General features: G+C 43.2%; 1 protein-coding gene across 2 annotated transcripts in view; it reads right to left on the bottom strand.

Annotated features, from left to right (window-relative positions):
* Window positions 1-3,394: 3,394 nt before the first annotated feature.
* The window catches only part of LOC121289867 (inorganic pyrophosphatase-like), a 55,032-nt gene continuing 31,963 nt past the window's right edge, over window positions 3,395-26,463 (bottom strand). For both annotated transcript variants that reach the window (XM_041209777.1, XM_041209778.1), the window contains 4 exons: window positions 22,366-22,451; window positions 19,179-19,248; window positions 13,916-13,955; window positions 3,395-3,610 (listed from right to left, as the gene is read on the bottom strand). In XM_041209777.1, coding sequence (XP_041065711.1) covers window positions 3,579-3,610; window positions 13,916-13,955; window positions 19,179-19,248; window positions 22,366-22,451 — 228 coding nt within the window. In that variant the 3' untranslated portion in view covers window positions 3,395-3,578. The remainder of the gene's footprint in view (window positions 3,611-13,915; window positions 13,956-19,178; window positions 19,249-22,365; window positions 22,452-26,463) is intronic.

The following is a 26,463-nucleotide window of genomic DNA, read 5'->3' on the forward strand; positions in this document are numbered from 1 at the left end:
CCTCCAGTCTGAAAAGCATTTATTAACCACTACTCTGTTTTCTGTCACTCAGCCAATTTTGTATTGAGGTTGCTACTGTCCCTTTTATTCCATGAGCCATAACCTTGCTCACAAGTTTGTTGTGTGGCACTTTGGAAGTCCATGTAAACCACATCAACAGCATTACCCTCATCAACTCTGTTACTTCTTCAAAAAACTCTAGAAAGTTAATTGTGATGTTTCCTTAAACCCATGCTGGCTTTCCTTAATTCAGCTGCATTTGCCCAAGTGACTCTTAATTTTGTCTCAAATTATTGTTTCTAGAAGCTTCCCACTGAAGTTAAACTGACTGGTCTGTAGTTGCAGGGCTTACATTTACATTTGAGCTGTGGAAGTGCTATAATGGTAGGGGATTCCCGAGTTAGAGGAGCAGGCAAGTGTTTCTGTGGCCATAGACATGACTCCAGGATGGCACCTCCCTGGTGCCAGGGTCAAGGATGTCACAAACCAGCCACAGGACATTCTTTTTTGGGAGGGGGGTGGGGGTGGGGGAGGAAAGAGGGTGAACAGCTAGAGGTTATGGTCCACACTGGGACCAATGACATAGGCAGGAAAAGGGACAAGGTCCTGAAAGCAGATTTTAGTGAGTTAGGAAGGAAATTGAAAAGCCGGATCTCAAGAGCAGTAATTTCAAGATTACTCCCAGTGCCATGTGTTAGTGAGCATAAGAATTGGAAGATTGAACAGTTCAATATGTGGCTGGAGAAATAGAGTAAGAGGGTGGCCTTTAGATTTTTCAGGCATCGGGACTGGTTCTGGGGCAGGTGGGACCTGTACAAGAAGGACAGATAACACCTTAACAGGACTGGGGCTAATGTCCTCATGGGAAGGTTTGCTAGTGCTGCTGGGGAGAGTTTAAACGAGACTGACAGGGGAATGGGAACCTAAGGGGAAATTCAAAGAGAGGAGAAAAGTTGGCAGTGGGAAGCATTGAAGTATTAACTGATAAGGAGGATATATCAGAGAATAGTATCAAGTTAAATAGAATACCTGGCGAGTTTGATAGAACAAGAGTAAGCTACAGTAAGTCATTAGATGGGGTCAGAGCAAGGGGGAAAGTTATAAAGCCTAAATCAGGATTAATATGCATGAATGTGAATGCACAGAGTGTGGTTAATAAGACTGGTGTACTACAAACACAGGTTGACAAATGGATCTATGATATTATTGCTATAACAGAGACCTAGCTCAAATTAGGGCGGTACTGGGTGTTAAATATTCCTGGGTACAGGGTATTTAGGAAACAGGAAAGGAAGTCAGTGGAGGAGGGGGGGGGTGGGGTGGGGGTGGTTGGGTGGTGGTGAGGTAGCAGTATTGACTTAAAGGTGGTATTACAGTGCTGGAGAGAGTGGATGTTCCAGAGGGGCAAAGACAGAATCTCTCTGGCTAGAGGTAAGGAATGGGAAAGGTGTAATAACATTGATCAATGTAGTATATAGACCACCAGCTAGTGGAAGGGATATAGAGAAAGAAAAACAAATTTTCCTTGCATCATATTTACTCCTTTTGCCAAATATTTTTAATCTGTGCCCTCTAGTCCTTGATGCTTTCTTGAGTTGGAACTGTTTCTCACTATTTACCCTGTCCATACCCCTCAGGATCTTGAATACCTTCATCAAGGTAATGCATCTTGGAAGGTCAAAAACAGGTAGGAATTATACAGTAATGGTAGAACTCTTAAGTGCATCAACAGGCAGAGGGATCTGGGTGTATAGGTCCACAGGTCACTGAAAGTGGCAACACAGGTGGATAAGGTAGTCAGGAAGGCATATGGCATGCTTGCCTTCATCAGCAGGGGTATTGAGTGTAAAAGCTGGGAAGTCATGCTGCAGCTGTATAGAACCTTGGTTAGGCCACACTTGGAATATCGCGTACAATTCAGGTCACCACATTACCAGAAGGATATGGAAGCACTGGAGAGGGTGCAGAGGAGGTTTACCAGGATGCTGCCTGGTCTGGAGGTTATTAGCTGTGAGGAGAGGTTGGAGAAACTCGGATTGTTCTCACTAGAGCGACGAAGATTGAGGGGCAACTTGATAGAAGTTTACAAAATTATGAGTGGAATGGACAGAGTAGACAGTCAGAAGCTTTTTCCCAGGGTGGAAGAGTCAATTACTAGGAGACAGAGATTTAAGGTGAGAGGAGAAAACTTTAGAGGAGATGTGCGGGGCAAGTTTTTTTTACGCAGAGGGTAGTGAGTGTCTGGAATTTGCTGCCCGAGGTGGTGGTGGAAGTAGGTACAATAGTGGTGTTTAAGAGGCAGCTTGACAAATACATGAATAGGATGGGAATAGAGGGATACGGACCCGGAAGTGCAAAATGTTTTAGTTTGACAGGCGCAGGCTTGGAGGGCCGAAGGGTCTGTTCCTGTGCTGTACTTTCCTTTGTTCTTCTCCTCTCAGCCGCCTTCTCTTCAAGGAAAAGAGTCCCAACCTCTCCAATCTATCCACATAGCTATAGTTGTTTATACCTGGAATCATTCTTGTGCATCTCTTCTCTATTCTCTTCAATGCCTTTACATCCTTCCTCAAGTAATGCCAACCTGGTTAAGCAACACAAGACTACATGAATGCTAAACAGCATCAGCACCATGTTATAGACAGAATTAAGCAATCTCACAACCAACAAAGCAGATCAAAGCTCTGCAGTTATACCACATCCAATCATGAATGGTGGTTGACAATTAAACAACTAACTGGAGGAGGCAGCAGCTCCACAAATATCCCTATCCTCAATAATGTGGAAGCCCAGCACATTAGTGCAAAAAACAAGGCTGAAGCATTTGCAAGCATCTTTAGCCAGAAGTGCCCAATAGATGATCCATCTTGCACTCAGGAGTGTGATGGAATACTCCCTACTTGCCTGGATGACTGAAGCTCCACCACTCAAGTAGTTCAACACCATCCAGGACAAAGCAGCCGACTTGACGGACACCCCATCCGCCACCTTCAACATTCACTCCCTCCACCACAGATGCACAGTAGCAGTAATGTGTACCATCTACAAGATGCACTGAAGCAACTCAACAAGCCTCATTCAACAGCACCTTCCAAACCCATTATCTCTACTACCTAGAAGAACAATGGCAGCAGACACATGGGAACACCACCACTTGCAAGTTCCCCTCCAAGTCCTTCATGCATTCTAATGTGGAACTGCATCGCCATTCCTTTACTCGCTGGGTCACAATCCTGGAACTCCTTCTCTAACAGCACTGTGGATATACCTGTACCACCACCTTCTTAAAGGTAATAAATACTGACTTCACCAGTAATGCTCACATTCCCATTAAAGAATAAAAAGGTGTGGCTCTCTGGAAGTCTAAGCCACAATAAGATGAACAATGCATCAGCAGTGAAGCAAGAGAAATTTTATTGAATTGACTCACTTCCTTCATATCTGAAGTAGAAGCTACACTGATCATAGACATTTACTGGTACACTCAAATTCATCCCTTATCTTCATTCCAATTATGATTCTACAACTGATCACTGTTTGGATTGGGCTACTATGGACAATGTCTGATTCTTCGTGGCTATTTAATTCTTCTTGCCATACCACCACTTGTCCACTGCAGAGAGAGAGAGAGAGAGAGAGAGAGATTATATTACAAAACAGCTTGATTCAGGACAATAATAATATAAAAACAAAAAAACTGCAGATGCTGGAAATCCAAAACAAAAACAAAAACAGAATTACCTGGAAAAACTCAGCAGGTCTGGCAGCATCGGCAGAGAAGAAAAGAGTTGACGTTTCGAGTCCTCATGACCCTTCGACAGAACTTGAGTTCGAGTCCAAGAAAGAGTTGAAATATAAGCTGGTTTAAGGTGTGTGTGTGGGGGGGGCAGAGAGAGAGAGAGAGAGAGGTGGAGTGGGGGTGTGGTTGTAGGGACAAACAAGCAGTGATAGAAGCAGATCATCAAAAGATGTCAACAACAATAATACAAAAGAACACATAGGTGTTAAAGTTAAAGTTGGTAATATTATCTAAACGAATGTGCTAATTAAGAATGGATGGTAGGGCACTCAAGGTATAGCTCTAGTGGGGGTGGGGAGAGCATAAAAGATGTTAAAAAATAAGTAAATAAATAATTTTTTTTTCTTTTTCTCTTTTTATAATGGAAATAGGTGGGAAAAGGAAAATCTATATAATTTATTGGAAAAAAAGAGAAAAGGAAGGGGGAAACAGAAAAGGGGTGGGGGTGGGGGAGGGAGCTCACGACCTAAAGTTGTTGAATTCAATATTCAGTCCGGATGGCTGTAAAGTGCCTAGTCGGAAGATGAGGTGTTGTTCCTCCAGTTTGCGTTGGGCTTCACTGGAACAATGCAGCAAGCCAAGGACAGACATGTGGGCAAGAGAGCAGGGTGGAGTGTTAAAATGGCAAGCGACAGGGAGGTTTGGGTCATTCTTGCGGACAGACAGCAGGTGTTCTGCAAAGCGGTCGCCCAGTTTACGTTTGGTCTCTCCAATGTAGAGGAGACCACATTGGGAGCAACGAATGCAGAAGACTAAGTTGGGGGAAATGCAAGTGAAATGCTGCTTCACTTGAAAGGAGTGTTTGGGTCCTTGGACGGTGAGGAGAGAGGAAGTGAAGGGGCAGGTATTGCATCTTTTGCGTGGGCATGGGGTGGTGCCATAGGAGGGGGTTGAGGAGTAGGCCGCTTCCTGTAAGGACTCCATCCCATTCTCTCAGTTCCTTCGCCTGCGTCGCATCTGTTCTGATGATGCTACCTTCAAAAACAGTTCCTCTGACATGTCCTCCTTCTTCCTTAACCGAGGTTTTCCACCCACGGTCGTTGATAGGGCCCTCAACCGTGTCCGGTCCATCTCCCGCGCATCCGCCCTCACACCTTCTCCCCCCTCCCAGAAACATGATAGGGTCCCCCTTGTCCTCACTTATCACCCCACCAGCCTCCACCATTTCCGCCAACTCCAGCATGATGCCACCACCAAACACATCTTCCCTTCACCCCCCCTATCGGCATTCCGTAGGGATCACTCCCTCCGGGACACCCTGGTCCACTCCTCCATCACCCCCTACTCCTCAACCCCCTCCTATGGCACCACCCCATGCCCACGCAAAAGATGCAATACCTGCCCCTTCACTTCCTCTCTCCTCACCGTCCAAGGACCCAAACACTCCTTTCAAGTGAAGCAGCATTTCACTTGCATTTCCCCCAACTTAGTTTACTGCATTCGTTGCTCCCAATGTGGTCTCCTCTACATTGGAGAGACCAAACGTAAACTGGGCGACCGCTTTGCAGAACACCTGCGGTCTGTCCGCAAGAATAACCCAAACCTCCCTGTCGCTTGCCATTTTAACACTCCACCCTGCTCTCTTGCCCACATGTCTGTCCTTGGCTTGCTGCATTGTTCCAGTGAAGCCCAACGCAAACTGGAGGAACAACACCTCATCTTCCGACTAGGCACTTTACGGCCATCCGGACTGAATATTGAATTCAACAACTTTAGGTCGTGAGCTCCCTCCCCCATCCCCACCCCCTTTCTGTTTCCCCCTTCCTTTTCTCTTTTTTTCCAATAAATTATATAGATTTTCCTTTTCCCACCTATTTCCATTATAAAAAGAGAAAAAGAAAAAAAATATTTATTTATTTATTTTACATCTTTTATGCTCTCCCCACCCCCACTAGTTATACCTTGAGTGCCCTACCATCCATTCTTAATTAGCACATTCGTTTAGATAATATTACCAACTTTAACACCTATGTATTCTTTTGTATTATTGTTGTTGACATCTTTTGATGATCTGCTTCTATCACTGCTTGTTTGTCCCTACAACCACACCCCCACTCCACCTCTCTCTCTCTCCGCCCCCCACACACACACCTTAAACCAGCTTATATTTCAACTCTTTCTTGGACTCGAACTCAAGTTCTGTCGAAGGGTCATGAGGACTCGAAACGTCAACTCTTTTCTTCTCCGCCGATGCTGCCAGACCTGCTGAGTTTTTCCAGGTAATTTTGATTCAGGACATTCCACTTTAATACAACTGCATTTCAGCATTATTAGGTTTAGTTCAGAGTCACAGCAACATAGGAGGAGCCCATCTGGCAATCATGTCCATGCTGGCTCTCTGTAGAACTATCCACTCAGTCCCATTCTCCCGCTCTATCCATGCAGCCGTGCAAGTTTATTTCATTCAAGTGCCTATCCAATTTCATCTTGAAATCATTGATCATCTCCACTTCCACCACTCTCATAAGCAACAAGTTCCAGGTCATTACCGCTCGCTGCATAAAAAAGTTTCTCTTCACATTCCCCCCACATCTCTTTCTAAAAACCTTAAATCTGTGCCCACCCCGACTGCACACCCCCCACACCCCCCCCCCCCCGACCACACCCCCTCCGACCACCCCCCCCCCCCCCCCCCCCCCCCAGACCTTGTACCAACAGCTACTTGTACCAACAGCTAATGGTAAGAGTTTTTCTTTGTCTACCTTATCAAAATCGTGTACACCTGTGTCAATTCTCAACTCAGCCTCCTTTGCTCCACGGAGAACAGCCCCAGCTTCTCCAATCTAACCTCGTGGCTAAAATTCTCCATTCCTGGAACCAAAAAGCTCCTCTCGAAGATCCTCACATCCTTCCTAAAGTGTGGTGACCAGAACTGGATGAAGGCCACTCCTCATGTCAATAAGATTATGGCTGATCTCTGACCTGATCCCCAATTCCCTTGGAGCCCAAAAACTGATCCACCTCAAACTTGAATATATACAGATGGATAATCCACAACCCTCTGGGGTAGAGAATTCCAAGGGTTCTTAAGTGTCCGAGTGAAGAAATTTCTCATCTCAGTGCTGAATGGTCGACCTCTTATCCTGAGACTATGCCCTTAGATCTAGACTTTCCAGGGGGAACAACATCTTAGTTTTATTCTTGCCAAACCCTCACAGAATATATATTTCAAGAAAATCAGCTCTCATTCTTCTTAACTCTTGGGTATATAGGCCATTCTATTCAATCTCTCCTCATAGGCCACCATTCATCACAGGAATCAAACTAGTGAGTCTTTGTTGCACTCCCTCTAAAGCAAGTACATCTTCCTTAGATTCAGTGACCAGGACTCCAGATGTGATCTCACCAAAGCCCTGGTCCATTTGTAGCAAAGCTTCTTCATTCTTGCGCTCCAATCCCTTTGCAATCAACATTTAAAAGTTTCTTGCCTTTGAAAAAAAATTCTGCTTTTCTGTTCTCACTACCAAAGTGAGTAATCTCACACTTCCCCACTTCTCCACCTGTCACTTTTTTGCCTACTCACTTAACCTGCTATCTATATCCTCTTCCAGACAGGATGTATGACACTCAGTTCCTTTGCCTTAGTCATTATACAGATTGCAAATAGCTGAGGCACCAGTGATTCTTGGTTCCACCCCACTTACAGCCCGAATCTGAAAATGATCCAGTTATTCCTAATCTCCCCTCCTTTCTGTCCATTAATCGATCCTCTATCCATGCTATTATTACCCCAGCCCCATAAGCTTTTACCTCGTGCAACAAATTTTCTGTGGCACCTTAGTGAATGCCTTCTGAAAATCCAAAATATCCATTATTACATCCACTTGTTCATCTTTATCTACCATGTTACTTACATCCTCAAAAGAATTCTAAAAGACTCAAATATAATATCTCTTCATAGAACTATGCAGAATTTGCCTATTCCCTAATCATTTTATAAATGTCATTACCACTTCCTTAATAATGAGTTCCAATATTTTCCCATTCGAATGATGTCAGGCTAACCGGTCTGTCTTTCCCTGATCTCTCTGCCCTGTTTTAAATAGCTGCCTTACATATGCCAATTTATTTCCAGAAGGCATTCAATAAGGTGCCATATAAAAGGTTACTGCACTAGATAGGAGCTCACGGTATTGGGGGGTAATGTATTAGCATGGATTGAGGATGGGTTAATACAGAAGACAGAGAGTCGGGAATAATGGGTCTTTTTCAGGTTGGAAAGACATAACCAATGGAGTGCCACAAGGATCAGTCCTAGGGCCTCAATTATTTATTATCTATATTAATGACTTGGGGGGTGGGGGGGGTGGGTGCAAAGTGTAATGTATCCAAATTTGCTGATGATACAAAAATAGGTGAGAGGGCATGTTGTGATGAGGACATAAGGAATCTGCAAGGGGATATAGACAGGTTGAGTGAGTGGGCAAAAACTTGGCAGATGGAATTTAATGTAGGAAAGTGTGAAGTCATGCACTTTGATAGGAAGATCAAAAGGCAGCCTATTATTTAAATGGAGAGAGACTCCAAAAAAGTGCAGCACAGAGGGATCTGGGTGTTCTTGTATATGAAACACAAAGTTAGCATGCAGGTGCAGCAAGTAAATCAAAGGCAAATGGAACTTTGAACTGTATTGCTCAGGGTTGGAGTTTAAAAAGAGGGAAGTCCTGTTGCAACTGTGCAGGGTGTCGGTGAGACCACACCTGGAATACTGTGTACAGTTTTGGTCCCTGTATTTAAGAAAGGATATACTGGCATTGGAAGCAGTTCAAAAAAGATTCACTAGGTTGATTCCTGGGATGAAGGGGTTGACATTTCAAGAACGGCTGAACAGGTTAGATCTTTATTCGTTAGAATTTAGAAGAATGAGGGTGATCTTATGAAAATGTACAAGGTTCTGAGGGGACTTGACAGGGTAGAAGTTGAGAAGATGTTTCCACTGGTGGAGGAGTCTCGAATTAGGGGACATAGTTACAGAATAAGGGGACACCCATATAAAACTGAGATGCGGAAGAAATTTCTTCCCTCAGAGGGTAGTGAATGCCTGTAATTCTCTACCCCACAGAGTTGTGGAGGCTACATCACTGAAAGTATTTAAAGAGGAGGGAGAAGGATTTTTGAAATATTGGGGAGCTGAGGGTTATAAGGAGCTGAGGCCTGGGGCAGATCATCCATGATCTTATTGAATGACAGGCTTGAGGGGCTGAATGGCCGACTCATGCTCTTACTTCTAATGTTATGTTCTATAACTTCCAATCAACTGCCACCACACCAGAATATGGAGAATTTTATAAGATCACAGCCAGTGCAGAGTCAGAGCAAGCGAGTAGTACAGAATGAGAGAGACAGATAGAGTGAGCGAATGAATGAACATTGAGATTGTGAGCGAAGAAGAAAGTGAGTGGCAGAAAAAAATGACAGATTGAAATTTGTGAAACTGTGAATGGGGGAGCAGCGAACACAGGAGGGTAGATTCGATGATCAGTGATCTCAAGCATTGGAGCACTTGCTTTGTCCAAAAATAAGCAGCGCATGGTGTAAAGGATTGAATTTGAGTAGCCGGACGAGGTCCAAGAGTCAGGGAGAGAATGAGTATTAAAATGAGTAATAAAAAGTACCTGGATGAGCACTTGGCATGTCATAACATTCAAGGCTCTGGGCCAAGTGGTGGTAAATGGGATTAGGTAGGTAGGTCAGGTGTTTCTCACGTGTCAGTGCAGACTCGATGGGCCGAAGAGTCTATTCTGCACTGTGTGATTCTGAGAGTTCTAGACAGTGAGTCATCAGTCAAGGGTTAGATGAGGGAGAGAGACTCGGAAAATTCGATTATTCGGTTGGCATGTGAGGAGAAGGGAGAGGCTGAGCCAAAGGTAAGTGATGGAGCCAGCGGAGTACCTGGCTATCAGGCCTAGATGATAGTGAGACTTGGCAGTGTTTCCCCATTGAGCATCACTCAATGGACTATGACTCACCCAGGAGTCTAACAGCTCAGAAAGGCCAAAGCAATTAGAGTCACAAATTCAATGGGTGTGGCTCATCAGAGCCAAATGAACACAGCCTGGGTCAAGTTGACCAAGGGATTTAGCCACAATGAGCTCCTAATGCGTTTATGGATTGACAGATTTATAATGCCGATTGGGCATTCTCCATATGTGATCAACAGTACAGTGAACATGCATGCATGTATACATACATACATACATGAACATTTCAATAAATGCCTTTAGCATTGACTCAGCTATATATACCAGCCTGGAAACCATAGGCTAATTGAAGCCATCTAGGTTAATGGATGAGAAACCAGGTGAGAATTTCATTTCACTGTTTGATGAGACAAACAGACTTTTATGATCCAAGACCAGACTTTTTAAGTAGTGTGCAGTTTCATTGTTCCTTTTCCATCTCACCTGCTCTCCTGTGGGAGCTCCTTTTTTCTGACATAAGGGCCAACAGTTCAAGTGTGGGGTGTGTAAGGGCGGGGGGGGGTGGTTGGCGGATGAGGGAGGGTGGAAATTATGGGAAGGGGTAGAATGGGATTTGAGGAGGAGCGGGACAATGGGGGGAGTGCAAGGAGAGAAGTGATGTGAATCAGGATGTGAGAGATTAGAAGTATAATGTGACTTGTGGAGGAGAGGTGAATTGGAACCATTGGGAAGTGGAAGGGGAGTGGGACCCATGAGAAGGAGAAGAGGACCAGCAGGAGGAAAGCTTGGGTGAAGGGAGAATTTGAAATCCAAAGAGAGGGGTTGAGTTATTAGAACAGTATAGCAATGTGGGTAAAGACAAGCAGAGTGGGACAGGAAGGGACCAAGTGTTTAACAAAACTTGTACATCAGCGAATAAGGTAATTGCAGGGAATAGAAATTTAAAAAAATGAAATTTGAATCTGAACGCACAAAGCATCTGCAATAAGATAGATGAACAAATGGCACAAACAGAGGTGTTATATCTAGTCATCTAGTCACAAGATGATCAAGGTTGGGAAATAAATATTCCAGGGTACACAATATTTCGGAAAGACAGACAGAATGGCAAAGGAGGAGGCGTAGCCCTGATAGTAAAGGATGACATTAGGACATTAGTGAGAAAGGATCTGGCCTCAGAAGATCATGAAGTAGAATCAGTATGGATGGAAATTAGAAACACTAGGAGTCAGAAAACACAGTGGGAGTAGATTGTAGATCACCTAACTGTAGTTATACCATTGGGCAGAACATTAAAAAATAAATCATTGGAGCTTGTAACAAAGGAATGCAGATGCTTTGTGTGTTCAGATTCAGAGGGATTTTAATCTTCATATAGACTGGGACAATCAAACTGGCAAGAGTTGCCTAGAAGATAAGTTTGTAGAATGTTTCCGTGACAGCTTCTTGGAGCAATACATTGTGGAACAAACTCTCTTATATCTAGTATTGTGTAATGTAGCAGGGTAAATGAGTAATGTCATAGTAAAATATTCACTGGGAAATAGTGATCATAACACCATTCAATTTCATGTTATGTTTGAAAGTGACATATTCCGATCACAAACAGGAATCTCTAACTAAAACAAAAACAATTACTTAGATATGAGGGGAGAACTGGCAAAGGTTCATTGGGTAAATAGGCTGAAAGGTATGGAGGTAAATGAACAGTGGGGGACATTTAAAGAAACAATTCAAAATGTTCAACAAAAATACATTCTGTCAAAGCTTACCATTGCTCATCAGGACAATTCGCAAGAATACCAAATTGTAAAGGGAACAACTTATCCTGCATGAGAAGTATGCAGATTAGTTGGCAAGTAGACTGAACGGCAGGGGTGTTACTATGGAGAATGCACCAGTTAACCGATAACTGACATTTAACTGCCAAACTTGGCTTAAATTCAAACCACGCAGGTTTGCTGTGATTGGTCAAAGCATTGGCCTGGGGAATTAACTGGCGCATTTGACAAGAATACTAAATTTCAAAGAGAACAACAATTTGTACTGCATGAGAACAGGGTGCTGATTGGTTGGCAAGTGGGATTGATAGAGACATTGCCATGGAGAATGAAACAGGGAACAGTTAATTGCCAAGCTCTTGTTTAAATGCAAACCAGGCAAATCTACTCTGATTGATCAAGTCATTACCATGGGGAATGGCTGTCCCCAAGCTTTTTTAGTTGAAAAAGGTGCAGTGCATGGACATGTTTTCCTGTTTGCAAAGGACAGGGCCCTGTGTGTGAATGTACTTGGCTTCTAGTATGCCTAAGTGAGCCACACTGCAAGCCCGACTGATATCTTAAATTGTTAGTGTTAGCATGAATAGAGGATTGGTTAACAGATAGAGAGCAGAAAGCATAAATGGGGCTTTTTCAAGTTGACAGGCAGTGAACAGTGGAGTACTGCAAGGATCAGTGCTGGGGCCTCAGCTATTTACAATCCATATTAATGACATAAATGAAGAGACAGAGAGGAATGTATCTAAGTTTGCTGATAATACCAAGTTAGGTGGAAAGGTAAGCTGTGGGGAGGACACAGATGCTGCAAAGAGATATAGACAGGTTAGGTGAGTGGGCAACAAGGTGACAGATGGATTATAATGTAGGGAAGTGTGAACTCATTCACTTTGATTACAAGAATAGAACAGTATAATTTTTTTTTTTAAAGGCGTGAAACATTTAAGTTGATGTTCAAAGAGACTTGGGTGTGCCCGTATAAGGAATGCAGAAAGTTAGCATGCAGGTGCAGCAAACAATTAGGAAGGCAAATGGCATGTTGGCCTTTATTCAAGGGGATTGGAGTACAAGAATAAAGAAGCCTTCCTACAATTATGCAGGGCTTTAGTGAGACCACATTGGAATAATGTGTGCAATTTTGGTCGCCACATTTAAGAAAGGCAATACAACAAAGGTTCACTACATTGGCTCCTGGGATAAGGGGGTTGTCCTATGATGAGAAGAGTAAACTGGGCTTATATTCTCTGGAGTTTAGAAGAATGAGAATTAAACTCATTGAAACCTCCAAAATTCTGAAGTGGCTTGATCGGGTGGACTCTAAGAGATTGCGTCCATTGGTCAGGGAATCGAAAACACGGGGGCACAGTCTCAGGATAAGGGGACCTCATTTAGGACTGAGATGAGGAGAAGTTACTCACAAAAGAGTTGTGAACCTTTGGAATTCTCTACCCCAGAGGGTTGTGGATGCTCCATCGTTGAATACATTTAAGGCTGGAATAGACAGATCTTTGATCTCTCAGGGAATTAGGCAGGCGGGAAAATGAGTTAAAGCCCAGGATCAGCCATGACCGTATTGAATGGTGGAGCAGGATTGATGGGCCATATGTCTACACCTGCTCCCATTTCTTGTGTTGTCTCTAAGATGCAGGTGACTGCCATGCAGCAATTTGAAATGTACTCTGCACTGAAATAAACAGGCTGCTCACACCTCAGTGGTAGTTCAGTGACATCATGGACAAAAAGTGTTGTTTAGAGCAATTTGTAACCCATTACCAATAACGTTTACAGCGAACATTGGTGACAAGTAACATTTACACCATACAAGGCAACGAGCATCTCCAACAAGGGGTTAACCACCTCCCCATGACATTCAATGGCATGACTATTGTTGAATTTTCACCCCCTCCCATTATCAACATCTTGGTGCGGGGGTGATGACACTATTGATTTGAAACAATAAATGCTGAGGCTACAAGAAACAGAAGCAGCCTAAAAGGGGATAGATAACCAGTCCTAAGCTAAATAAAAGACCCCAAAATCCAGGGCAGCGGAACAGGAGAAAGTCCCAATAAGATCTTCTAGTCAAAAGACGGACAGGAGGTCAGATGCTGGGTAATATGCAGCAAAGGCACTGCAAAGCCTTTGCACAGCCTACATTTAGCTGACCAGCAGTATTTGCTATACGTAAAAGGTGTTTGCACAGACATGGCATAGAGCATGAATTATACATTTAATCCCGTCTTAGTACAAGAGCTAAAGAAACAGTGGTGAACAGTGAAATGTAGAAGTAAGGATGATTGACAATCAGCTTACACCAAATTCCATTATAATAGTAGAATTTTCTAAGCACTGTGTGATAACATGGCTAGGAGTCAACTGTACCCCACAGAGGTATAAATGCATGTTAGGAAAACTCTTACCATCCGCTGGCGCTGAATCACCTGCTCCATACACTGGCACCTGAAAAAACAGAGTTTAGAAATGTTTAAGCTGAAACAGGTAGAGTCCTATAACAAATCATAGAATGATATAGCAAAGGTGGCGGCCATTTGGTCCATTGTGCTTGTTCCAGCTCTTTGAAAGATATATCCAATTAGTCCCACTAACCTGCCCTTTCCCCAGAGCCCTTTAAATTTTTCCTTTTCAAGCATTTGAGGGAAGGTGGAAATTGCAAAAGCACTGATCATAATCCTCCAATCCTCCATGTTAGGAAATAGAGATAGTTTAAGTTATATTGGTATTTGTACGTGTTGGGAATGAGTTTTGGTTTTAAAATTTAAGTTTGATTTGTATTTCTGCATGTGTGTTAAGAAAGGTCAAATTACATTTTAGTTTCACTTTAAAAGGGCGCTTGCATTTCCAATGAGGATTTTTACGACTAAGCTAAGTTAAACAAACAACAGGGGGCCGCAGAGGTAGATCCCTCCCACAGGCACACACACAAGGGAAGCTGTTGGAGTTCAGTTGGTTTGAAGACAGCTATGAACCAGAAGCAGCCTAAAAGGGGATAGATAGCCAGTCCTAAGCTAAATAAAAGACCCCAAAATCCAGGGCAGTGGAACAGGAGAAAGTCCCAAGAAGATCTTCTAGTCAAAGGACGGACAGGAACCTGGAAAAGGTCCTGTTAAGTGAAGTTAATAGTGAGGGGTGAACAGAGAAAGGCTCCAAGCTTCAGATTTAAAGAGACAAAAGCTGTAAAAAGTAGATTTAAAGCGAGAACAGCTTGCAAAACACAACAAGGTCCAAAGAGACAGATGAAGGTCTGTAATTCTTTGCTATAGGCACGTGAAGTAGTAATGCACTGTTGGTGGTTGAGTCGGTGAGAGAGAGCATGGAACACAGCTTGAATGCATGTGGTGACCCAGTGGAGAGGAACATCAGAAGGAGAGTTTGAAACCCTGGAGGGGAACCCTTGCAGAAGGTGTCTGAGAGAAGGCGTCGGTTTGGGAGAAGATTCCAAGGCTTCAAGATTCCTTGGAGAGTGGAGCTGGGAAACCCTCATGCGAAAGTTGGCGTGCAGTGAGACCGGTTGGCTCACAGTGTGACAAGAATCTGGGGGGGGGGTTGGGGGGGGAAAGAGTTGAAGAGAGAACCACAGCATCTGGTTGAGGTGGCATCTGTCACTTGGTTTTAGAAAACGGTGCATCTGACCACAGGGTGCCATAGATTTACATGGACTGGGTATTTAGTATGGACATTAGCGTATAAGATAGCTTTTGTAACTTGTGTTATCCTTACATATCTGTATATATCTGTAAAGATATAGTTGTGGGTGAAGGAGTATTGTAATAAAGTTAATCTTTTCTTTTGAATAGATGTTTTATGCTTTTGTTAAAAGTTCATTAGCTGACTCCTGTGACTCTGTTCAGTAGCCTCTCTCCACCTATCTAAACAAACAAATAAAAGTTAGGATCTACTGAGCTGGGTCCCACCCTGGGATCAAGCTTGTCCAGTAGAAATCTCAGATGGGACTGCAACATTAGATATACTAGAGAATTGCAAATGTTGCACCAATGTTTAAAAAAGGGTGTAAGGATAAGCCCAGCAATTAAGGCCAGTTAGTTTAACCTCAGCAGTGGAAAAACTTTTAGGAATGATAATTCGGGACAAAATTAACAGCCGCTTGGGCAAATCCTAATAAGTTAAGGAAAGCCAGCATGGATCTGTTGAGGACATGTCGTGTTCAGCTAACTTGCTAGAGTTTTTTGTTGAGGTAGCAGAGATGGTGAATGTGCTGTACATGGATTTCCAGAAAGCATTCAATAAAGTGCTACATAACAAGCTTGTGAGCAAAGTTAAGAGTCCATGGAATAAAAAAGACAACATGGATACAAAACTGGCCAAGTTACAAGAAACACAGTAGCAGTGAATAATTGTTTTTTTAAACTGGAGGACATTAAATTGTGGTTCCCAGGTGTCAGTGTTAGGGCCCCTGTTCTTCGTAATATATATTAACAACCTAGATCTTGGTACAGGGCACAATTTCAAAATTTGCAGATGACAAAACTTAGAAGCGTTGTGAACTGTGAGGGTAATATAGAACAGGCTTGTCAAATATCCAGCTCCACATCAGTGTGGTCCCTGGAGGTGGTTTTCAAAATGCTGGTCAATGCAGTGAAATATTCTTAATGAAACTGCTCCTCCACTCACAGGCTGTTCCTCTCCCATGTTTGCTGCTGATTGCTTCTCAAATGAACCTGTGATTGGAAGAATAGCAACATTGGCAGCAGCAAGTAGGGTCCAGAAATGGAGCAAGACAGACTCACTGCTGGGTCAGGGTGGAGCACATGGGCCAGGGGTGGGGGGGAGAAGTGGGAGGGAGCGCGGGGGAAAGTGTGTGTTTGAGGGGAGTGTGTCTGGCTCACTCAGTCTCAGGATTCCCACTCAGCCTCACACCAATGCACAATCACACACACTCACATGGTCATTGAGGGTTAGTGAGCATCAAGAGATTGGAGTGAGTCAGACAGAGTCCGAACCTCTCTCACTCTAAGGTCGATCTTTAATTATTCTTTACTTTATCAATTTATTGCTTTACTTTTGCTTAGCAAGTTGCTTTTCTTCAACTGTATTTTGAAATTGACGTTTAATGTTGTGCCAAAACTTATCTTTCTGAAATTAGCTCATCAGCTCCTTGAGTGAGAAGAAAATGTAAATGTGGCTGCTGATGTGAAAAGGATAGACAAGCCTGGTGTAGAACTTCAAAAGAACAGATAGGCTGGTGAAATGGACGGAGAGTGGCGGATGAAATTTAATGCAGAGAAATGTGAAGTGATTCATTTTGGTAGGAAGAACACAGACAATATAAAATAAAGGGCACAATTTTAAAGAGTGCAGGGCTGAGGGACCACATGCACAATCATTGAAGGTGGCAGGACAGGTTGAGAGGACAGTTAATAAAACATGCAGGATCCTGGACTTTATTAATAGGGCCAGAGAGTGCAAAAGCAAGGAAACTAGGATAAACCTGTATAAAACACTGGTTTAGCCTCAGCTGGAGCAATGTGTCCAGTTCTGGGCACCACACTTTAGGAAGGATATGAAGGCATTTAGAGGGTGCAGAGAAGATTCATGGGAATGGTTCTAGGGGTGAGGAACTTCAAATATGAAGATAGATTAGAGAAGCTGGAGCTCTTCTCCTTGGAGAAGAGAAGGTTTAGAGTAGATTTGATAGAGGTGCTCAAAATCAGGAGGAGTCTGGACAGAGTAGATAGGGAGAGACTGTTCCTATTGGTGGAAGGATTGAGAACCAGAGGGCACAGATTTAAAGTGATCGGCAAAAGATCACATGAGACAACATGAGAAAAACTTTTTCACATAGTGGGTGGTAAGGATCTGGAATACATTGCGTGAGAGTGTGGTGGAGACAGATTCAACTGAAGCTTTCAAAAGAAAATTAGATCATCATCCGAAGAAAAACAATTTGCAAGGCTATGAGGAAAAGAGGAGTGGGAATCAGTGAGCAGCTCTTGCAGAGAGCTGGAATAGACACATCAGGTCGAATGGTCTCCTGTACTGTAACCATTCTCTGGTTCTATGATTCTATTTATCCTTGTGAAAGTTATTGCTGAATCTGCTTCTACCATCCACTCTTCCAGCATTCCAGATCATAGCTTGCTGCAGAAAAATGCTTCTCATCCAATTACCAACTATCTTAATTGTGTCCTCAGTTTCTGACCTTCCTACTGAAAGTTGTTTCTCATTATTTACTCTATCTTGCTTTTATCATGTTCATGATTTTACTTTCATTGAATCTCCCTTTTAACCTACTCTGATCTAAGGAGAACAGCCCGTTTCACTCGTCTCTCCCACTTAACTGAAGTCCTTCCCCTGGTACCATTCTACTAAATCCCCTCTGCACTCTTTCTAACACCTGGACATTCTTCTAAAGGACAGTACCCTGAGCTGGACCCAATACTCCAACTGAAGTGAAATGAGTGAGTTATAAAGGTTTAGCATAACTTCCTGCCTTTGGTATTCTATGTCCTGTCAACTTCCAAGATTTGCATATATACACCCCAGATCTCTGTCCCTAAACTCATTTTAAGACTGTACCATTTAGTTTATACTACCTTTCCTCATTCTTCCTATCAAAATGCAGGGTGGTGTAAAGGCAGCAGGGCAATGGGGTTAGTTTTACATTGTACTGCTGTTTAGAACAAACAAATTCTCAACTAGCAATCTACAGGTTGTAAACTTTAAATCCCACAAATTCAAATCCCACAATAGCAAGTTGCAAAATTAAATTCAATAAATCAGGTAGTTTGTAATTTGTAACAAACCCAACTAGTTCATGAATATCTTTCATGATGGGGAGTCTGCTGTCTTTATCTAGGCTGCAATGACTCCAGACCCCAATGCAGCTCACTCAACATTGTCGGGGCAACTAGAGATATTCTTGTCACAAAAACATAAATAATGGGGCAATTTTGTAATAAGATGAGTGCACATGGCTAAAACACCGACAGTGTGACAATTTCTACTGGACAGCTCGATGGTAAAGTAACAATAAACCAGTGACACTGCAGCTGAAGCGCATCCGTGATCAGTGAAATCACCCAATATCCAGAATGCTCTTAAGGGAGCATTCCATTGCTAACATGTGACTGCACAATAAATCCAGGATTGACCAGCCAACTTCATCGCAGCCAGGCAGCAAGGAGATGCCCTTGATTGCAGTAACCATCATCATTTGCTCCAGTTTGGTTTTCCTTTACCTGCTCTTCTAGTCTACAAAAATACTCAAGGAAGAAATAGCATTCATACAGAATTTTTCATGTCCTCACGATATCCCAAAGCCCCTCACAACCAATGAATTATTTTTGGAGGCCTGTCACAATTGCTATGTAGGGAGATGTGGCAGCCAATGCCTATGCTTTGAAGTGGCACAAACAGAAATAGGATAAATGAGAGAGGGATTAAGATGTGTTCAGGTCTCTTGAATGCAGGTTGAATACATGACCTTCTGACTCCGAGGTGAACGAGATAACTGTCTCCTGCTCTGCTCGCAGGACATTGTAAGTTGATAATCAGGCTAAAAAAAACAAACTCGAAAGAACACACGAATGGATGATTTCGTGAAGGAACCAAGGTGTGCTTTGGCCTCATGTACCGGAGACAGAATAGCAGCTTATATGCTTCAATAGCCTCTTGCAATATTAGACAAATGATTAGCATACTTACTGCATCCACAAAAGCTTTAGCGTCAGTTTCAGAACACAGGAATGGACTTTCAGACACCATTGTGTTTATGCTGAGGAGAGAAGCAAAACCCCATTTCAGTAAAACTAATGTTTGAAACAAATGATGGTCAGGACAATAATGTGGATTAGTGTGTGTTTAGAAATGCACGTATCTGTTACATGGAAAAATCTTGCCTCTAGCTCCTATTCTCCCAATTTTTCTGTCTCTCAGACGCATCTGTTCTCATGATCACAGAATCACAGAACTGTTACCGCGCAAGAGGTCACCATTCAACCCATCATGTCTGCACTGGCTCTCCAAATGAACAATTCACTTAGTGCCATTCTCCTGCTTTCTCCTCGTAACCCTGCACATTTTCTCTTTTCAGATAAGAGTCTAATTCCCTCTTGAATGCCTTGATTGAACCTGCCTCCACCACACTAAGACAGTGCATTCCAGACCCCAACCACTCACTTAGTGAAAAATTATTCTCATATTGCTTTTGCTTCTTTTGCCAACTACTGTAAATTTCTTGTTCCCAATCCTTTCCTAAGTGGAAATAGTTTCTCCCTATATACTCTGCCAGATCATTCATGATTTTGAATACCTCTATCAAATCTCCTCTCAGCCTTCTTTTCTTCAAGGAAAACAGTCCCAACTTCTCCTGAAGCTCCCCGTCTCTGGAACCATTCTCATGAATCTTTTCTGCACTCTCTCCAACGCCCTCACATCCTTCCTGAAGTGTGGTGCTCAGAACTGGCCGCAATACTCCAGCTGAGACTGAACTAGTGTCTTACACAAGTTCAATATAACCTCTTTGCTTTTGTACTCCATGCCACTATTAATAAAGCCCAGGATACTGAATGCTTTATTAACTGCTCTCTCAACTTGTCTTGCCATCTTCAATGCCGTATGCACATATACCCCCAGGATCCTCTGCTCTTGCACCCCCTTTGGAGTTGTACCCTTTATATTGTCTCACCAAGTTCTTCCTACCAAAATTAATCACTTCACATTTCTCTGCATTTCCTCTGCCACCTGTATGCCCACTCCACCAACTTGTCTATGTCCTTTTGAATTTCTACATTATCCTCCTCAGTCCACATTGCTTCCAAGCTTTATATTATCCACAGATTTTGAAATTGCACCCTGTACACCAAGGTCTGGGTCATTAATAAAAATCAGAAAAAGGGTCCCAACACTGAACCAGGGGACTTCACTACAAACCTTCCTCCAGTCAAAGCAGTGTCTCTGTTGATGCAACTTTCTATGCCAGTGTGAAATGTCTTCCTTTTTCCTTAACTGAGGATTACTCTCCACCATGTTCAAACAATTTCTCACACCCCTTTCCCAGAACAATGACAGGGTTCCCCTTGTCCTCACCTTCTACTCCACCAGCCTCCACATTCACTGGTTATTCCTCTGCCATTTCTACTACCTCCAGCACATCTTTCCCTCTTAGCATTCCGATGGGACTGTTCACTCTATGCTTGCAAAACTCAGAACATAATGTCTAATGTTAGATGTGACTCACTTACACTAGAATATATTCATATGCAGGGGCCTGTCCTCTACAGGACAAAGCAACATGCCCAGGCACTGTGCCTTTTTTGAATTAAGCAAAACCATGGGGGACAATAGTTTGCTGGTGCATTGTCCATGGTACTGTCTCAACCAAAGGTGACTTACCGCCAATCAGCACCATTTACTCACGCAGTATAAATACTGCTCCCTTTGAAATTTGGTATTCTTGCCTCCATCCTGATGAGTGCAAGGCAAAACATTTCGACTGCATGTTCCTTTATACTTAAAGCATTTCACATCTCTAATTTTCTCCCAGTTCTATAATTGTTAACTCTGTTTCCCTCCAGATGCTGCCAGACCTGCTGAGGAATTCCGATCTGTTTATTTCAGATTTGTTTTTTTTTAATTCGTTCATTGGGTATCTCTCTCGTTGGCTAGCCCAGCATTTATTGCCCATCGCTAATTGCCCTTGAGAAGGTGATGGTGAGCTGCCTTCTTTAGCTGCTGCAGTCCATGTGGTATAGGTACACCCACAGTGCTTCTAGGGAGTTCCAGGATTTTGACCCAGCGACAGTGAAGGAATGGCGATATATTTCCAAGTCAGGATGGTGAGTGACTTGGATGGGAACTTCCAGGTGGTGGTGTACCCATGTGTTTGCTGTCCTTGTCCTTCTAGATGTTAGTGGTAGTGGGCTTGGAAGGTGCTGTCTAGAGCCTTGGCGAATTTCTGCAGTGCATCTTTTAGATGGTACACACTGCTGCTACTGTGCGTCAGTGGTAGAAGGGGGGAATGTTTGTGGATGTGGCACCACTCAACTGGGCTGCTTTGTCCTGGACAGTGTCAAGCTTCTTGAGCGTTGTTGGAGCTGCACTTATCCAGGCAAATGAACAGTATTCCATCACATTGCTGACTTGTGCCTTGTAGATGGTGGACAGGCTTCGGGGAGTCAGGAGGTGAGTTACTTGCTGCAGGATGCCTAGCCTCTGACCTGCTCTTTTAGCCCCAGTGTTTACACGGATAGTCCGGTTTAGTTTCTGGTGAATGGTAACCCCCCAGGATGTTGATAGCTTCTGCAGTATTTTGCTTTATGGAAGAATTGGGGTGGCTCCATGTCTTCGCCAAGGGACAGCATGTAGAGGTGGTCCAGGAGGGGCCAAGGACAGGTTGTTGAGAGTATGGAGTAGGAAGAGAAGTCAGTTGTAGAAATGCTCTGGATAAATATGGATTGTGAGGGTAATCCCACTGAGTAGACAATGGTTTGTCAAAGGTTGCAGAGAGGTCAAGCACAGATAGCAAACCATAGTCACAGCATACAGGTACTCCTATATTTCCTGCAACCCCCGCACCCCGGTAACTCATATTGCCATGCCCCAACCCCATCTCCCCAGGTACTCTTCCACTCCTACCCCCCACTCTACACTCACTCACTCCTCCAATCCCCTTATCACATCCACTGTGATCATCTCAAGATATCTGTTAATTGAGATTCTTGTTTCATTCAAAGGCCATGTCCAAGTTGCTTTGGGGTAATCAAGACAAGAAAATGCCAGCGTTTCTTCATTTTTTGTCAAGCTTCAGGTTATCTTCTTCTCAAACTGAACATCATAAACTGACCATTCTGCCAGCCTCACAAACTGACTGTTCTGCCAGTCTCACACTTACCAGTTAATTCCTCCCACCGAGGATTTCTTCATTATCAGATCCTTCCAGAAATTGTGCGTGCTTTTGATCGCCTGAATGGCAAAATCCTGCAAGCAATGAATCTCTTGTTATCGGTATAGAAACCTGAAAAGTCAGTCAAATGCTAAAGATCATCTAGGAGAATGGAGAACAGAAAACTGGCAAGAAACACAGCCCATTGAATTAACATTGGAACACAGGAGAACTGCGCCAGTCTTCAAAGGGCAGTGCATCAAAAAAATTAAAGACAAGAAAGCAATGCATTAATCTTCAGCAGCACAAATTAGCCAACAAGAACAAGATTATCAAGCTTTATACAAGACTAACAGCTAACTGTTTTTTTTAAATAGCATTGAGTAGTAAGGAAGACGGACAATTTGGAGCATAATCCTCCCAATTATCCTCAAGAATAAGGATAAAAGAGCGTAAGGACAGCAGCAGAGACACAGGATAAAAGAAAGCAAGGAGAGCGGCAGAGACACAGGATAAAAGAGCGCAAGGACAGCGGCAGAGACACAGGATAAAAGAAAGCAAGGAGAGCGGCAGAGACACAGGATAAAAGAGCGCGTGGAGATCAGAGACACAGGATAAAAGAGCATGAGGAGAGCAGAGACACAGGATTAAAGAGCGCAAGGAGAGCGGCGGATTCACAGGATAAAAGAGCGCGAGGAGAGTGGTGGAGACACAGGATAAAAGAGCGCGAGGAGAGCGAAGACACAGGATAAAAGAGCACAAAGACATACCTTGTAGTTAAGAAATATATAACCTTAGCTGTCAGTGGTACTAGCATTCAATAAACACAGTAAATTGTAGCATAGAACCATAGAACACTACAGCACAGAAAACAGGCCATTCGGCCCTTCTAGTCTGTGCCAAAATATTATTCCGCTAGTCCCACTGACCTGCACCTAGTCCATAACCCTCCAGACCTCTCCCATTCATGTATCTATCCAATTTATTCTTAAAACTTAAGAGTGAGCCCACATTTACGTCAGGTGGCAGCTCGTTCCACACTCTCGCCACTCTCTGAGTGAAGAAGTTCCCCCTAACGTTCCCCCTGAACCTTTCCCTTTTCACCCTAAAGCCATGTTCTCTCATGTTTACTTCTCCTAATCTAAGTGGAAAGAGCCTACTTGCATTTACTCTGTCTATACCCCTCATAATTTTGTAAACTTCTATCATATCTCCCTTCATTCTTCCACGCTTCAAGGAATAAAGTCCTAACCTGTTTAATCTTTCACTGTAACTCAACTCCTTAAGACCTGGCAACATCCTAGTAAATCTTCTCTGCACTCTCTCAATCTTACTAATATCCTTCCTGTAGTTAGGCGACCAGAACTACACACAATACTCCAAAGTCGGCCTCACCAATGTCTTATACAACCTCACCATAACATCCCAACTCCTATACTCAATATTTTGATTTATGAAGGCCAGTATGCCAAAAGCTTTCTTTACAACCTTGTCTACCTATGACTCCACTTTCAGGGAACTACGTATCTGAACTCCCAGATCCCTTTGTTCCTCCGCACTCCTCAGTGCCTTACCATTTACTGTGCATGTCCTACCTTGGTTTGACCTTCCAAAATGTAACACCTCACACTTTTCCGCGTTAAATTCCATCTGCCATTTTCTGGCCCATTTTTCCAGCTGGTCCAGATCTCTCTGCAAGCTTTGAAAGCCTTCCTCGCTGTCCTCAACGCCTCCAATCTTAATGTCATCAGCAAACTTGCTGATCCAATTTACCACATTATCATACATAGCATACATAGGAAGAAAGTAATTAAAAGTAAATTACATAAGTAACAATGGCGGGACAGGTATTATGTTGCAGCTGTGAAACGTGGGAGCTTTTGGATGCCAAGGTGAACTTACAAACATGTCTGCAGGCAGTGTAAGCAGCTTAAGGAATTCTGGATCAGGATTACTGATCTGGAAGTCGAAATGCAAACACTGTGTAACATAAGGGAGGGGGAGAAATAACTGGATACTTTGTTCCAGAAGACAGTCATACCTCTTAGAATAGGGTCATCTGTTTTGGTCAGCAGTGAGGGACAGGGGCATGTGACTGTCAGTGAGGCAGGTAATGAGACCGAGCAAACAATAGTGGAGGAGGCTCAGACTTAGCAATTGTCAAATAGGCTTGAGGTGCTCACAACCTGTGTGGATGAAAGCAAAGGTTGCAAAGTGGATGAGCTGGCTGGCCATGGCATCGTGGTACAGGAAGCCATTCAAGCAGGGTGGGCGGGGGGTGGAGGAGCAGTGGTAATAGGGGACAGTATAGCGAGGGGGATTGACACTGGTCTCTGCAGCAAAGAGTGAGAGTCCAGACGGCTATGTTGCCTGCCCGCTGTCAGGGTTCTGGACATCTGCTCAGGGCTGGAGAGGAACTTGTAGTTGGAGGGGGAAGATCCAGTTGTCGTGGTCCATATAGGTGCCAATGCAATAGGCAGAACTAGGAAAGAGGTTCTGCAAAGTCAGTATGAGGAGCTAAGTACTAAATTAAGAAACACAACCTCAAAAGTAATAATCTCTGGATTATTATCTGAACCACATGCAAATTGGCATAGGGCAAATAAGATTAGAGACACGAATGCATGGCTCAAAGACTGGTGAAGGAGATGTGGGTTCTGGATTGTGGGGCACAGGCAATCAGTTCTAGGGAAAGCAGGGGATGTACCGTTGGGACGGTTTACACCTTAACAGTGCTGGGACGAGTGTCCTTGCAAATCGCATAACTAGGAAAGTAGAGAGGGCTTTAAACTAAACAAGAGGGGTGAGATCTCAAGTTTAGGCAGAGGAAGCAATTCAAGGTGTAGAGATAAGGCAGGAGAGCAAAATTATAATATGCAAAATGAGGGCCAGAGAATGGCAGAAAGGGACAGAGAGAAAAAAACCTAAGAATACATCAACAGTCAAGACTAAATGTTACAAGGGTAACAAAAAGACAAAACTGAAAACTTTATCTGAATGCACGTAGCATTCATAACAAAGTAAATAAATTGTTGGTCCACAGTGAAATAAATAAATATGATCTGATAGCAATTATGGAGACGTGGCTGCAATATTGAAGGGTACATGACATTCAAGAAGAATAGGAAGCTAGGTAAAGGTGGAGGGGTAGCACTGTTAATCAGAGAGGGCATTGGTGCAATAGTTAGAGATGACTTTGGTTCAGGAGATCAGGATGTAGAATCGGTTTGGGTGGAGATGAGGAATAGTAGGGGGAAAAAAGTCATTAGTGGGAGTGGTCTACAGGCCCCCGAACAATAGCCACAGTGTAGGACAAAGTATTCAAGAGAAAATATTGCGTGCTTGTGATAAAGTGGCGGCAATAATCATGGGTTATTTAATCTACACATAAACTGGAAAAATCAGATTGGCAGTAGTAGCCTGAATGAGGAATTCTTAGAATGCTTTCAAGATAGTTTCTTCGAGTGCCATATTCTGGAACCAATCAGAGAGCAGGTTATATTCGACTTGGTATTGTGTAACGTGACTGGATTAATTAACAGTCTCAGAGTAAAGGCACCCTAGGTAGCAGTGACCCCAATATGATTGAATTTTACATCTAGTTTGAAAGGGAGAAGAGCGGTTCTAAGACTGGTATTGTAAACTTAAATAAGGGTAACTATTGTGGGGATGAAAGCTGAGCCAGCTGAAGTGATCTGGGAAACTAGGCTTGAAGATAGATCAATAGAGAAGGCATGGCAGACATTTAAGGAGATATTTCAGAATACTCGGAATAAGTATATTTCCACCATAAAGAAAAATTCTAAGAGGAGGATCCACCATCCGTGGTTAACTAAAGATGTCAAGGAAAGTGTCAAACTTAAGAATACAACTCCGCAAAGATGAGTGGCAGGACAGAAGATTGGACAAAATATAAAGAATGGCAGAGAATGAAAAAGGTTAATCAGGAGAAAGAAATTAAGAGTTGAGAGGAAACTAGCTAGAAATGTAAAAACGAATAGCAAGAGTTTCTACAGGAATTTAAAAAGGAAAAGAGTAAGTAAAGTTGGTCCTCTAGAGAGTTACAGTGGGGAGTTAATAGTAGATAATAAGTAAATGGCAGAAGAA

Source organism: Carcharodon carcharias, chromosome 17 (assembly GCF_017639515.1).
Source record: "Carcharodon carcharias isolate sCarCar2 chromosome 17, sCarCar2.pri, whole genome shotgun sequence".
NCBI classification, from domain to species: Eukaryota; Metazoa; Chordata; class Chondrichthyes; order Lamniformes; family Lamnidae; genus Carcharodon; species Carcharodon carcharias.